This window comes from Grus americana, chromosome 3 (assembly GCF_028858705.1).
Source record: "Grus americana isolate bGruAme1 chromosome 3, bGruAme1.mat, whole genome shotgun sequence".
NCBI lineage: Eukaryota > Metazoa > Chordata > Aves > Gruiformes > Gruidae > Grus > Grus americana.
Genome location: NC_072854.1, coordinates 1,358,559 through 1,370,872, shown reverse-complemented (window position 1 = coordinate 1,370,872; position 12,314 = coordinate 1,358,559). Strand labels below are relative to the sequence as shown.

The window sequence follows — 12,314 nt, the reverse complement described above, 5'->3', positions numbered from 1 at the left end:
CGCATGCGCACACAACAGAGCCCCCTCCCGCGCTGCAGAGCTGCGCATGCGCTTTGATACACCAGCAGCGCTGGCATCCCACGTTGCGCATGCGCCAGACTCCCCGTGCCGTCACCCCCACACACACCCGGGCAGTTGTGCGCACGCGCAACGCTCTTTCTGGCTTCACCGCCCGGAGACCTGGCGCATGCGTATGAGGAGGGAACGAGCCTTCACGCCGTACTGCGCATGCGGGATCGCTCCGCGCGCATGCGTCGTGCTCCTTTCCGCCTCCCCGCCCTCCCCTCTGCCCCGTCGCCAGGCGCTGCCGGAGCGGGACAGCGGCAGCGTGCGGAGCCCCGGGCCGGGCGGGCTGAGGAGCGGCCACCATGGTGTTTTACTTCACCTCCAACGGTGAGCGGGTGAGGGGAGAGCGGCTAGAGCCCTTAGCTCCCGCTCGGGGGGGGGCCGGGGCCCGGGCCCGGGCCCGCCGCTGTGAGGGGAGCGCTGGGCCGCGGCCCTGCTCGGTACCTCAGTGAGCGGGGCCGTCCGGGAACGGCACGTCCTCCTGCACCCCCGTTAGTCCTACCCGTGCCTTTTTGTCAGCCTCTGGGCTGGGCTGAGTGTAAACAGACCCGGGTTGGGCCGGAATCGGCTACGGCTTAAAGTCATTTCAGGAGCTGAGGGGCTCCCTGAGCTGAGGAGCCTCTTCTTGCTGGTTGCTGAGAGAACAGCGGTGCCCGTGAGTGACTGCTGAAAAGCTTTCTCGAGCGTCCTGCGGTCAGGAGTTTGAGGGGACGCATAACGTATAAATCGTCTCGTTATTTTTCCTTTAATATAGACAAATCTCTTTTGTCACCCATACGACAAGGTTAGCTGCTTCTGGAGCATTAGAAACCTGAGGTTTGATGCAGTTTGGGCTGGCGATACGGAGAACAGTACAGGAATATTACTTTTGGGTTGCCCCCAGTCATTTCACCAATATAGAAATGTTTTTTACCCCTTGCCCACTGTATCCACAAGTATTTTATAGCATTGCTTTCCTCAGTTCTAGGGATGAAGTTCTTTAATGAGAAGGATTCGAGTGTTTGTCTGCTTGATTTTCCTTGGACAAGGCAAGATTTAATAGTCTTGTGAATGTTTTTTAATTTGTTCTTGAGATTTGTTTACAATTTTTTTTTTCCTCTGTTGTGGAAAGTCAGGCCCTTTACACACCCAAGGAACAGACACGCTGGCTGTCTTGATCACTTAATCTGACACTCAGATGGAAACATTTTCTGCTGATAAGCAGGCTGCTAGGGAGAAGTTCAGAGACTTTCCTGGACACGGACCCTTTTGTGGGGAGAAAAGTGCCTGATGCAGTGCCTGGCAGAGGTGTAGGGTAACTTGGGGGTACTGGGAGCAGACAAGCTGCAGTTAACTCTGCTCATGACGTGAACAATCTCCTTTTTTTTGCAAATGATAGCTCTGCAGAAGGTTTCAGATACGTTATAATCTGTTTTGCTGCCAGAGAGATGTCTACGATAAGACTATTGCAGTTTGCCTAAAATGTGTTGCACTGTTACTAATGTGTGTTAAATCATATGGGTTTAAAGTAATCTTTCTGGTTATGTTAGCGTTCCCCCGCTGTTTTGGCAGGATGGGCTTTATTTTCATGGAACCATCACTAAAGCAACATTATTTTTGAGTGTTTCATTTTACATTTATGTGTAGTGCCTGTAGTCACATTCTCTGGACTCTCCATCCTGTATGTCCAGGCTGGATTTTTTTCCCAATCTTTAACTCCCACGGGCATATAAGCCTTTCAGATTTTTGAATTTGCATTTCTTATCACCTCATTACCAAATAGAAAAGTGTTAGCTGGGCTTTGCGCTAGTGATGTTGGATTTCCGATAAAAATGCCCTCAGAAAGGACTGGGTCAGTAAGCAGTTTGGGATCCAAGTCATTGCACTGCCAGAGTTGTAGCACGTAAGTAGAAGCGTGTCTGCTGGTTTACTGACTTTGAAAATACGAGGTTAGACACTGTATTTTCAAAGAATGCTTTTTGGAGGCAGATTTGGTCACTCACGTTTCATTTGTTTGCTCTTAGTCTTTAATTTGTGCGTTATCAGTGAGTGACTTCAGAAGTCCCGCTGTGAATTCTGTTCATTTGGCAACGGTATATGAAAAACGCAAATCTGTATTGCTGCAGCAGGTTGTTTCAGCTACTGGCTGTTACAACTTGAAGCCGACTGCTGAAGCTGTTTCACTCAAGGCCATGCAGAGACTTAATCCCAGACTGTAAATACGATGTCACCCTTTCTGGCTCACATATGTGTGCTTCATTGAACAGATTATACAGTTACACAGATACAGTCTGAACCACCTGGATATTGAGGGTGTTTTGCCCAGAAAGCTGTTCCTTGCTGGATAGTCTGTGGAAAGCAGTGGAAACGCCGCTTTCCAAAGTCCGTTGAAGCATTCGGGGCAAAATCAGGAGGAAATGCAAAACAATCTTCCAGGAGGGAAGTGGGATGGATGAAGCAATTTTCATTCTAATTTCTGTGAGCAAGACTCGTTGGTGTGTTTGTCACTCCCTGCACGGTTTGTCCAAACCCCTTTTGATTTGTTTTCCTCTTTCTATCCTTCAGTTGTTCCTTCCGTTTACACCATTTACATGGGAAAAGATAAGTATGAAAGTAAGTACGTTAATGTAATGATGCCTGACGACTTCGGTTTAGATTTGTGGGGATTTAAGGTAATTTTGAAAGGATGTATTTGTATGTGTTAATTCGATACATTGTTTTAAAACCTGTCCACCCTTGCAAATGATTCTGACTCACCCCTCTGAAATCCACTGTGTTACTTTTAGTTAGGATAAATAAATTTTGTAAATCCTCCTTTGAATACAAGTGAAAACTAAATTAACTGAACTGTTTTTCAGGTTGTTTCTGATAACTTTTTGGAAACCAGCCTTCCATTTCCCTACTCAGTCTGTATTTTTCCCCTCTCCACTGAGCGTTCGTATGCTGTAGGCTTCCCATGCCCATCCTTTCCGTCACGGTGAAGATTACAGTTCAGTAGTTGATGTGAAACCTGGTGTCTTCCTCCAAGGGAAAAGTGTTAGTGTGGCTGTTTCGAAGACTTGCCCTGAAAGTCCATTAGACGGATATTTGAAGAAACATTTTGACCTAAAAATTTCAAAATTATTTGATGGAGGTGTTCCTGCCGTAGGTGGAGCAGGCAGGTGCAGTGTTAAAGCCCTCTTCTCTTTCTATTCACTCACCATGCGGTGGCTGACCAAGAGCGGAAGATTCCTGCTTGATGGGTAGTTGGATTTGTTGTTGATGAGGTCCTGGGCTTTGCTCATTGATATTTTTATTCCTACAGATGAAGACCTGATAAAGTATGGCTGGCCCGAAGATATCTGGTAGGTACTGAAACTCAACGAAACAAATTGCCTTTCGTTATGCGACTGAGCCAAATGATTGGAATGACACTCTGGCTTCCACAGGCGCTGTAGAGTCCCTTTTTTTCCAAGGCCACTTAGCACTTTAATTGCAATCCCAGGATGGAGGTGGATTGCAGCAGAGCCAGGTGAAGATGTTGGGACCCCATTGATTCCAGATTCATTCCCCTGCATCTCGCCCTCAACCCTCTGCTTTGTTCATCATAAGAGCCGGCCCCTTTGCGAAGCTTTTTGGGGTTTGTCTGTGCATGGACCCGCTGGAGTAGCAATAACTCTGTACACAGATGTTTGTGTTTCAGAATACGGATGCTAGTTTGCTAGTGTGTTTGGGAAATGAGCAGAGTTAAACAAGAAGGGCAGCTTGGTATTTGTAAGAGAGAGCAGCTCCTGAGTCAAGCAGGGGTAGCAGCTCCTGGATATCCCTGTGCACGGACAAGCAAAACCAAAAGACAGGGAGAGTGGAGGCTCATGCTGAAATCATGGAGCAATCAGGCAGCGCCTGGGGATGGAGCCAGAAGATTTTTGAGCAAGAGTAAATGTTGTCTCTTGGTGCTTCGTGTCACCCGCATGTGCACTGCGGGCATGTGCTGGCCTGGCCTGTAAAACAGCCGTCGCTGTCTCGGGAGGTGGAGTTGGTGAGCAGGAGCAGAGTTGTCTGACGTTTTGATTCCTGTTGGGTGAAAGCTGTTGTCTGCTCTAAGCAGACCTGCCAGAGCTGTGGGCAGAAGGAAGCGCTCTGACACGTGTCGATTGGTTTTGGCTGGTAAGATCTCATTGGAAGAGAAAAACAAGAGAAAGGGAGTTCCCACTCCTGTTAGCAGCAGTTGGTGCATCTCTGCTGGCTGGATTAGTCCATCAGCTTTCCAGACTGACAAGGTTTGGGAGATCTTTATGAAGGATTTGCTTGCTTCCAGGCACTATCGCACAGACCAGATTATCGCAGTGGCTGCCCTCTCCTTCGCTAACAGTTTCTAACCAGAATCGCCATGTGGTTTGTGCTCCTTCTCGCTCTTCAGGGTGGCCTTTGCAGGATGAGCTGGGGTGTCTTAGTAGAACTGGAGGTTGAATAGGTAGTATCTAATGTGCTCCATCGAGGATGTTTTGTCAGCAGTCAGCTAACTGGCAAGGGAGTATTTTTTCTTTTCTAGCAGAAGAGATTGTACTTCAGCTGAATCGCACTTTGTTGTAGCAGTATCACATTCATTTTCTGTCTCGTGTTTGTCCTATCACTACATAATTTGAGGTATATTGACACTCTTATTTAGGAGTGACCTTGAGATTCATCCTCACATTGCCTGGTCCATGAAAGTCGTCTTTTCCCTTCTCTTTCTTGTCTTGTAGCTCACGCCAACATCATCCATGTAATTTTATTCATTGCCTAGTGCCACCTCAACAAAATATCACAGATCCTCTTGTGGAGGCCTCCTGAGAATTGTTCTCCTAACAGTGTCTGGCGCCTTTTAGACTTACTTCTGCTTAAGAGGGGTCAGTGGAATTGGGGTAGGAGGCTCAGGAGGTACAAGTGAGAGTTCATGTGTTGGTGCTGGAGCGTTTTCTGTCTCGTAGCAGGAAGGAAAAAGCCCTGTTATGTTAAAATAAAATGGTGTAAAGAAGGGTCGGGAGGTGACATGAGACCACTCCCTCTCTGTCCTTGGAAGTTTGCAGCGTTGGAATGAGTGTTGATGAGGACAGAGGCTTAAAAATAGATGATCGTGGTAAAAACAGAGTCAAGTTAGAAGAGGTCGGGAGAAGGGCAGCGGGAGCCATCAAGGAGATGAAGAGCCGTGCTGTAAGGAGGGGCTGGGGGGGTGATGGGGGGTGATGGAGGCTTCTGAAGTCTCGGAGGCAGTGAATGAAGTGAAGGCAGCGTTCGCCTGCTATCGGGACGGCTACCCACTGAACCCACTAGATCCTGTGCACTTCCCAGGCAGCATCGCCTGCTCCCGCTGTTGGAGGCAGAGCATTCTGCTGACCAGTGAGAAATTTGGGGTGGTTTTTTTTTTTTTTGCTCTATGAGCTTGAGACAAGTCATGGAAGTGGTCTAAGTAGCAGTGCCTGCTGCAGAGTTCACAAGTTTGCTGTTTCTCTTAGGAATAAATAGATGGAGGAAAACACCAGATGCGTAGTCTCATCCTGTGAGTGTTGCCTGCATGTAGTATAGCATTTACAAGGAAAAAAGGGAGGGGGAAAGGGGTTTTATTTTTTTCAGTCTCCCATTGAGAGGACTGATGTTTCTTGAAGGATAGTCTTTGACTCCCTTGCCTGCTTTTAAACATGTACGTCACAAACATTTCTATACTTTTTTGTCTATGGGGTGCCTGTTTTGTCACTCATTAGGAAGTAAACCTTTCAGGTCACCATCTCTTATCCTCTGTTAAATGTGCTTTTTTTTATTCTGTAGGTTCCACGTGGATAAACTCTCTTCTGCACATGTGTACCTTCGGTTACACAAGGTAATCCTGTGACACATATACTTAAAAATGTTAATATTCACTCGTATAAATCTGCGCGTGCCCGTTCTGCAGTGATTCCTGCGCACAAGACCGCCTTTGCTCACGTGAATTTTTGAAGTCTGCGGGGCTCCCTGGGGCTGCAGGTAGCCACCGGGGAGGGGGGAGACTGAATTTACAGCCTCCGTTACCAAATAACCTGGGGAGGAGGCAGAAGTTTAACATGGCCCAACAGAACAAACGGTTTCTGGCTTAACACCAAGCATGTATCTAGGAACCGTCACTGAAACGGGGAGAATACTTTTGAGAAAAACAGGGTGCAAATTGATTGTGGTGCTTCGAGCCTCTCCTTACAAATGCCACGGAAGACTCCAGTCTTGTAAAACGTGGAGCGCAGAAGTGGTGGCTGTGTTTGCGGGGCATCGCGCCACGCTTCCTGGCCTTCGTGTGCTCGTCGGTCCCTGCAGCACCACAAGCTGCTCACGTTGCCTTGCTCTGTCACAGGGGCAGACGGTGGATGACATTCCTAAAGAAGTTTTGATAGACTGTGCCCACCTAGTGAAGGCGAATAGCATTCAAGGTAATACTGATTGCTGAGAGATCGGTCTGAGGTGCTTGTGGCAAGTGGTTCTGGTCCAGACGAGCGCGTGCTTTTTGGATCAGGCGTTTGTGACGTTTCTGCTGTGGTGCTCTCTGTTAATCCTGTGCATGCGGGTCTTACCGGAAGCAGATGTTGCTTGCAGCTGCTGGGGCTGCCTGTTATACTTTTGCAAGGAGGAATTTTAAATCTCCGAAATTCCCGTTTGTGCCTCCGTATTGCTGCCTGAGCCAAGGAGGCCTCGCAGTCTCTTCTCTTGCACCACCTTGGGGCCCCCTTCCATCGTAATTGCTCTTCTGGCAAAGACGGTCTCCATCTGGAGTTCGTTAACACTGCTGCAGCGCTCATGTTACCGCAGAAAATGATGTTGTGGTGTTCTTCCGTTTCACTGTAACGCTGGAAGGACTTCTTCGTTTTCTTCTGTCTTGCCTAGCTAGTAATGTTTGTGACAGGAATAACCGCCGGTTTCCGTGCGCACGGAAGACTTTAAGACCTCTTTCGGCAGGGAGAGAATTGAAATGTTTCCCTCCTTTCTTTCTCCCGCAGGTTGCAAGATGAACAACGTCAACGTGGTGTACACACCGTGGACTAACCTGAAGAAGACAGCAGACATGGATGTGGGGCAGATCGGCTTTCACAGGCAGAAGGATGTAAGTGTTTGCTGCAAGCCAGTGACGGTGGCAGATTGTAACGTTCCTGTGTTTAGAGCTGGGTGGATCGTCTTCAGCATTTGCCCTAAAGCCAGGGGAATCATCTGCTCCTGAAGCATAGGAGAGATCCCAGGGGCGTGTTTGGACTTGCCTGAACATCACCTGAAAATCCGTGGTTGAGTGTCAGCCTGTAGCAGAGCGTAGCCTGTACAGGATGCGTTTCCAAACTGCACCACGGTGTAGCTGGCGAGTCTTTGCTGATGTCGAATGGTACCGTGTGTTAGTCTGTGCTATGCGCTTGAATTTATCACCACCGAAATCGTCTGTACAGCTGAAGAGCCTGCTTAGGAGCAGTAGCGTAATCACACGTCTGGAAGGGCTCAGGACTTGAACTTGCTGTGCAAAGGGGTCCTGGAGGTGCCTGTCACTGTGTTAGCTTTACTGTCTCTGCTCCGAGAGCTGTCTCACCCTGGTGCTGCCTCTGAATTTGTTAAAAGGCCGAGCAGCGTAGCTTTGGTGTAGGGTCAAGCCAATGCACTAAGCTATTCCCAAGCCTGACCTAGTGTCCGCAGATAGTGTTACGCTTAAATTGTAGTTATGTAGCTTGGCTGCTGGGAGAGAAGGCTCTAGAGATGCAGTTGTTTGACTAAACCAGGTCTGTACCAGGGCAAGAAATGCTAAAAACCCTGCAGTCCACAAGTGGCACGTGAGCTTCTCTTCCCAAAATGGTCTGCAGAGACCTCCTGCCACCTCTTCAGGAATCGGCAGAGACTGGTTCTTGTCTGTTGGCGTCTTTGTTGGGGCACATGCCGAGAAACAAAATTAGTAATGCTTATGTACTTAGTGATGCTTATGCTTATTAGCTACGTGCTTCTGAGCGTTGGGAGCGGGTCTCTGCTTGTTGTTACACAGCCTGCTGAATAGGCCTCGGTGGCAGTGATTTTCCTTAGCATCTGTTTTTGTGGGATTCAGCCGTGTGTAAAGTGAAAATAAGGTGTTTTCTTTCCATTGAGAAAGTGCCAGAATAAAAGTATTTTTTTATAAGGATCACAGTTCTTTGCACTCCAAAGGTGAAAATGCTGACGGTGGAGAAGAAGGTGAACGAGATCCTGAACCGGCTAGAGAAGACAAAAGTGGAGCGCTTCCCAGACCTGGCTGCTGAGAAGGAAGCCCGGGACAGAGAGGAGAGAAATGAAAAAAAAGCCCAGATCCAAGAGATGAAGCGGAAGGAAAAAGAAGAGATGAAGAAGAAGAAAGAGCTGGAAGAACTTAGGTAAGTAAAAAACCTGTAGTGCCAACTCCTAACTTCTGCAGTTTTCATCGGCGCTGGGAGAGAGTCATGGGTCAGCAGTTTCTGTTTAAGTCGGCCCAGCGTTACTCAGTGTTCAGCTGACCCGCTGTGGCATAGATGTCTGCACGGCCCAGTGAGTTCCTTTGTCTTTAGAATAAATGCATTTTCCCCGTTTCTCCTAAAATAAACCTGGATGTTAAACCATTGTTGAAAGAAAGGAGTGCATCTTTTGAAACCTGCCCCTAACTTGGGTGAAATTGGGCAAGCCCCTTGGCTTGTCATCAGGATGGGAGCGATTGCTTCTGGCTTTGCCCGAGCCTTGGAAAGCACTGAGCCTTCGCTAGAGTTCTTCAGCTTCCTCTTGCATCACTGATGTTCACTAAAACACACGCGAATCCTCAGTCGCGCGCTCCTTTAAACCCAGAATGAGGGATGATGTTTTGAAATGTCATATTGACCTTTCTGTCCGCGCAGCGGCATCCGTGAGCATGATGGCCCCGTACTGCACTGGATGTATCCGCTGGCTGCCCCCAAAACCTCGCTATTAAGCTTTACTAAGTCGTGTTTATCTGTAAATGACAGTGAAACTGGAATTTGAAAAACTCCAGGATTTTCTGAGTGATTCAACACAGGTAGAGCTCAGAAAGGAGGGCTTAGAGAAGCAAATTAAACCAAGGAGAAGTCACCAGCTGGCATGTCCATGCTGCGGAGTCAGGGCCTGCCTGCTTACTTAACCTTGCCCCAGAGCTGCCTCTTGGCCGTCCCCCAAAGTAAAGGATTTTCTACCTCCTGGGATGATTTAGCTGGTAGTTCCAGAACAAAAATGCGGAGGAGTCTGCGTAGTTGCAGGGGTTTGTCTGGTTGTTTTAATTAGCCAAAGAGTATGAGATAAGCAAATACTGGTCCAGCCTGCCTGAGTTCAGAAAGGAAAAAAAAATTTCCTGCTTTTCTGGTACTCGGTCCTGTTTTTGAAAACACCTCTTTGTTGGTGGGTTTTGAAAACCTATCACCCAAGATAATGTAATTTCTCTTCCAGGAGCTACTCCTCGTTAATGAAGGCTGAGAACATGTCCTCCAATCAGGTAAGAGCCAGCTGATGCCCACAGAAACCTTTTGGAGACAGCTGAAATTCAATGCGGGATGGCGATGGTACAGCTCCCGCATTGCGGTCTGCTTTTGGTGACCTCCGCGTGACAGAGCACATCTCCGTCACCCCTTCTCAGTGAAGGACATTGCCGCTCTCCTTCGCTTTCTGGCGGGGCCCTGTTGCTTCTGTGTCAGCCAGGAGGAGCCTGTGCTGCTGGAAATGTGTGTAATTCCACCCGGTCCACTTCCCACCCAAGTGAGAGAACAAGTCGAGCTTTAAGTGGGGCACCAGGCTTGATTCTCCGTGTGAGCTGTTTGGACGTAACCCTCTTCACGAGCAGAGGAGATCTCCCTAATGGCAATCATGACCTGTGTTTGCCACCTCGTTATTTCAAGGAAAGGGGGAAAATGCACATTTTTACCCAGAAATAAACTGGAGGTGTATGGACAACAGTTTGGGGAGGGGCGAATCTAGGTGCTGAGGGGCAGAAGAGGGAACTTGAAGGGTTGTGGTTGCAGAGAGCAGGGGGTCAGCCCGGGACTGGAGCAGTATAGCGTGGCTGCAGGCCGACGGTGGAAAAGGAGCCGGAGAGGAGGGAGATGAGGAGGAGGATGATCAGAGGAGGGCTGGGGGCTGAAGCTCAGAAGAGGTCGTGGTGCACGCTGGGTGTGCCTGCGCTTTGCCTGAGGTCTGGTGCATCGGCAGCTTCCCCCTCGGTGGGACCTTGAGCAAGTGGATCTCGGAGCTCCTCTGAGTGACCTCCACTTGAAAATCCACCTTCTGCATCCTAGTCCCTGACTAACTCTTTAGAGATGTGTTTGGGTTTCAAGAATTCTTAATTTTCTTCCCGGTTGGCGTGCACATCCCCTTTGAAACTTGAACTGGGTTGACGTACGAGTGTCTCCTGACACGCACGAGCAGGTCGGGCCCAATTAGTGATGCTCGTAAGGAAGAGGCGCGGTGGAAGTGCTGCGCAGGACATCTCCTCCTCTCCGCACCTGACCCCCAGCTGATGCCAGCCTGGTTTTCTTCTCCCCAGTTGGAGAGAAGCTCGGGTTGTGACCCAGGGATGGTCCTCCAGGCTGCTGGGGAGAACCTGGTCGCTGGTTCCTCCCAGGTCGCAGCCGATGAGCTGCAGTTTCAGGGAAGTGATACATCGCAGAGACAGCAAATAACAACTTGCTGTTTCACAACACGGAGCCTCGCTCAGGGCTGTTCCCGCTCCAGAGCTGTCCTTATACGTCTGTTTGGTCTGATTTCATGGTGTTTGTACTGAAATGGCAGGAAACCGGAATAAATGACAATTCTGAAATCCTGCTGAATGCACCGTTTCACCATTTTCCGTTTCAATGTGCACAATGATCCTGATTTGTCTTTCTTCCCACAGGATGGCAACGATTCAGATGACTTTATGTAAATAAAGTCTCTCTCCTTTCTCAATCATGAGGTGGTTTGGGATGTCTTAATATGTCACCATCGCTAAGAATGCCAAAAAAAAAAAACCCCAAAAAAGTGAACTCTGACGCCATTTCTTCAGAATCTGGTTGGTTCTCCCGGCAGCCAAACCAGCTCTGTGCCATGGACACCTTCTGAAAGGAGAAGATCTATATGTCTGCACATACATCTCTTTTTTCAGGGCCGTGGGCGGAAGGAAGCAGCATTGACTTTAAATTCTACAAAGACACTGATATTTATTCCAGGGAAGGGGTTGGTGTAGCTTTTAATCCAACGAGATTTAAAGAAAAGAAAACAAATCCGTGCTGTCTCACCGCTGTCCCGGTAGCGGAGTGACTCAGAAACAGTTGCCGTTAACGGCGTCACTGCTATGAACGCGACGCTGCCGACTGCGTTAACTCTTCTCTTCGTGCTGGCGACGCTCAGCAAAGCTGGGGGATCCCTCTACAATTGGGGGGTGTAAAATTTGGATGAGCTCACAGCTGCTTTGCAGACCCCCCCCCAGCCCTTGCCGGCAGTAAATCTGGTGGCTCCTCATTAAATACGGAGCCGCCGATGATGAAGACTGAGCTCGGCTCTTGTTGCGGCCTGCTTGAGCGCGCGACCACGGGCCGCGGTACGTGCCGTTAGCGCAGAATGAGAACAGCCCCGCGGTGTATTTATTTTTCCTTGGAAAACCTTCTCTGGAGAGAAAATTTTGTGAAGAAGAGTTGAGTTTTGCGCAGCGCCTAAGCCTGCCCAGGCCGGAGCTTTCGCCTGAGCGCTCTGTAAGGTTTTGTGGATAAATCTGTACAAAACGGTCGTGGTAATTCTTGCAGCACCTGTATATATGTCACGATTAAATTCATACCGTGCTGGTAAAAACGTGCTGCCGGGCGGGAGTTACCTGGCGTGCTCACGCCTCTGAGCAGGAGCGGAGCCGAGGGGGTCTGCGGAGCGTCTCGGGCAGCAGAACGGCACGCAGAGTGCAGCCGTGCTGAGGGGGGACGGCACGAGTCTGCCCCAGCCCGGTTTTGGGGCGCGACTCTGGGTGCTGCAGACTTGCCTGCGGCCTCGCAGGGCGGGAGCTGGGGGAAGAGCCCCTCTGCCTCCGGCCTTGCTTCTCCTCGATGCAGAGCGAGGATGTCTCCTGGCACAGGGGGGGATTTTGGGGAGGGGAAAGGCAAAAGGGGAGCATGCCTTAATGACCTGAAATCTTAACAGTCTCATCAGCGAATGACTCGATTATTACAGGAAGAAAAACCTCCCCTGCTGCAAGGGCCAGGCCCAGTAACGCCGCACTTCAAGTTACCGTCCGTGCTTCCAGCGTCCGTCCCTTCCCTCTGGTCCTGAGGGGCTGGGGAGAGCGAGGGGGT

General features: G+C 49.4%; 1 protein-coding gene across 2 annotated transcripts; it reads left to right on the top strand.

Annotated features, from left to right (window-relative positions):
• Window positions 1-258: 258 nt before the first annotated feature.
• On the top strand, window positions 259-11,823 carry CCDC25 (coiled-coil domain containing 25). 2 transcript variants are annotated; one of them, XM_054819340.1, is made up of 9 exons: window positions 259-393; window positions 2,611-2,658; window positions 3,350-3,389; window positions 5,830-5,881; window positions 6,383-6,458; window positions 7,023-7,126; window positions 8,197-8,399; window positions 9,454-9,499; window positions 10,892-11,823. In XM_054819340.1, exons 1-9 carry the CDS (start codon window positions 369-371, stop codon window positions 10,919-10,921), a joined length of 624 nt encoding a protein of 207 aa, XP_054675315.1. In that variant the 5' UTR covers window positions 259-368; the 3' UTR covers window positions 10,922-11,823. The 2 variants fall into 2 exon arrangements, with proteins under 2 accessions (XP_054675315.1, XP_054675316.1); XM_054819341.1 differs by lacking the exons at window positions 9,454-9,499; window positions 10,892-11,823 and having other exon boundaries at window positions 8,180-8,313.
• Window positions 11,824-12,314: the final 491 nt, after the last annotated feature.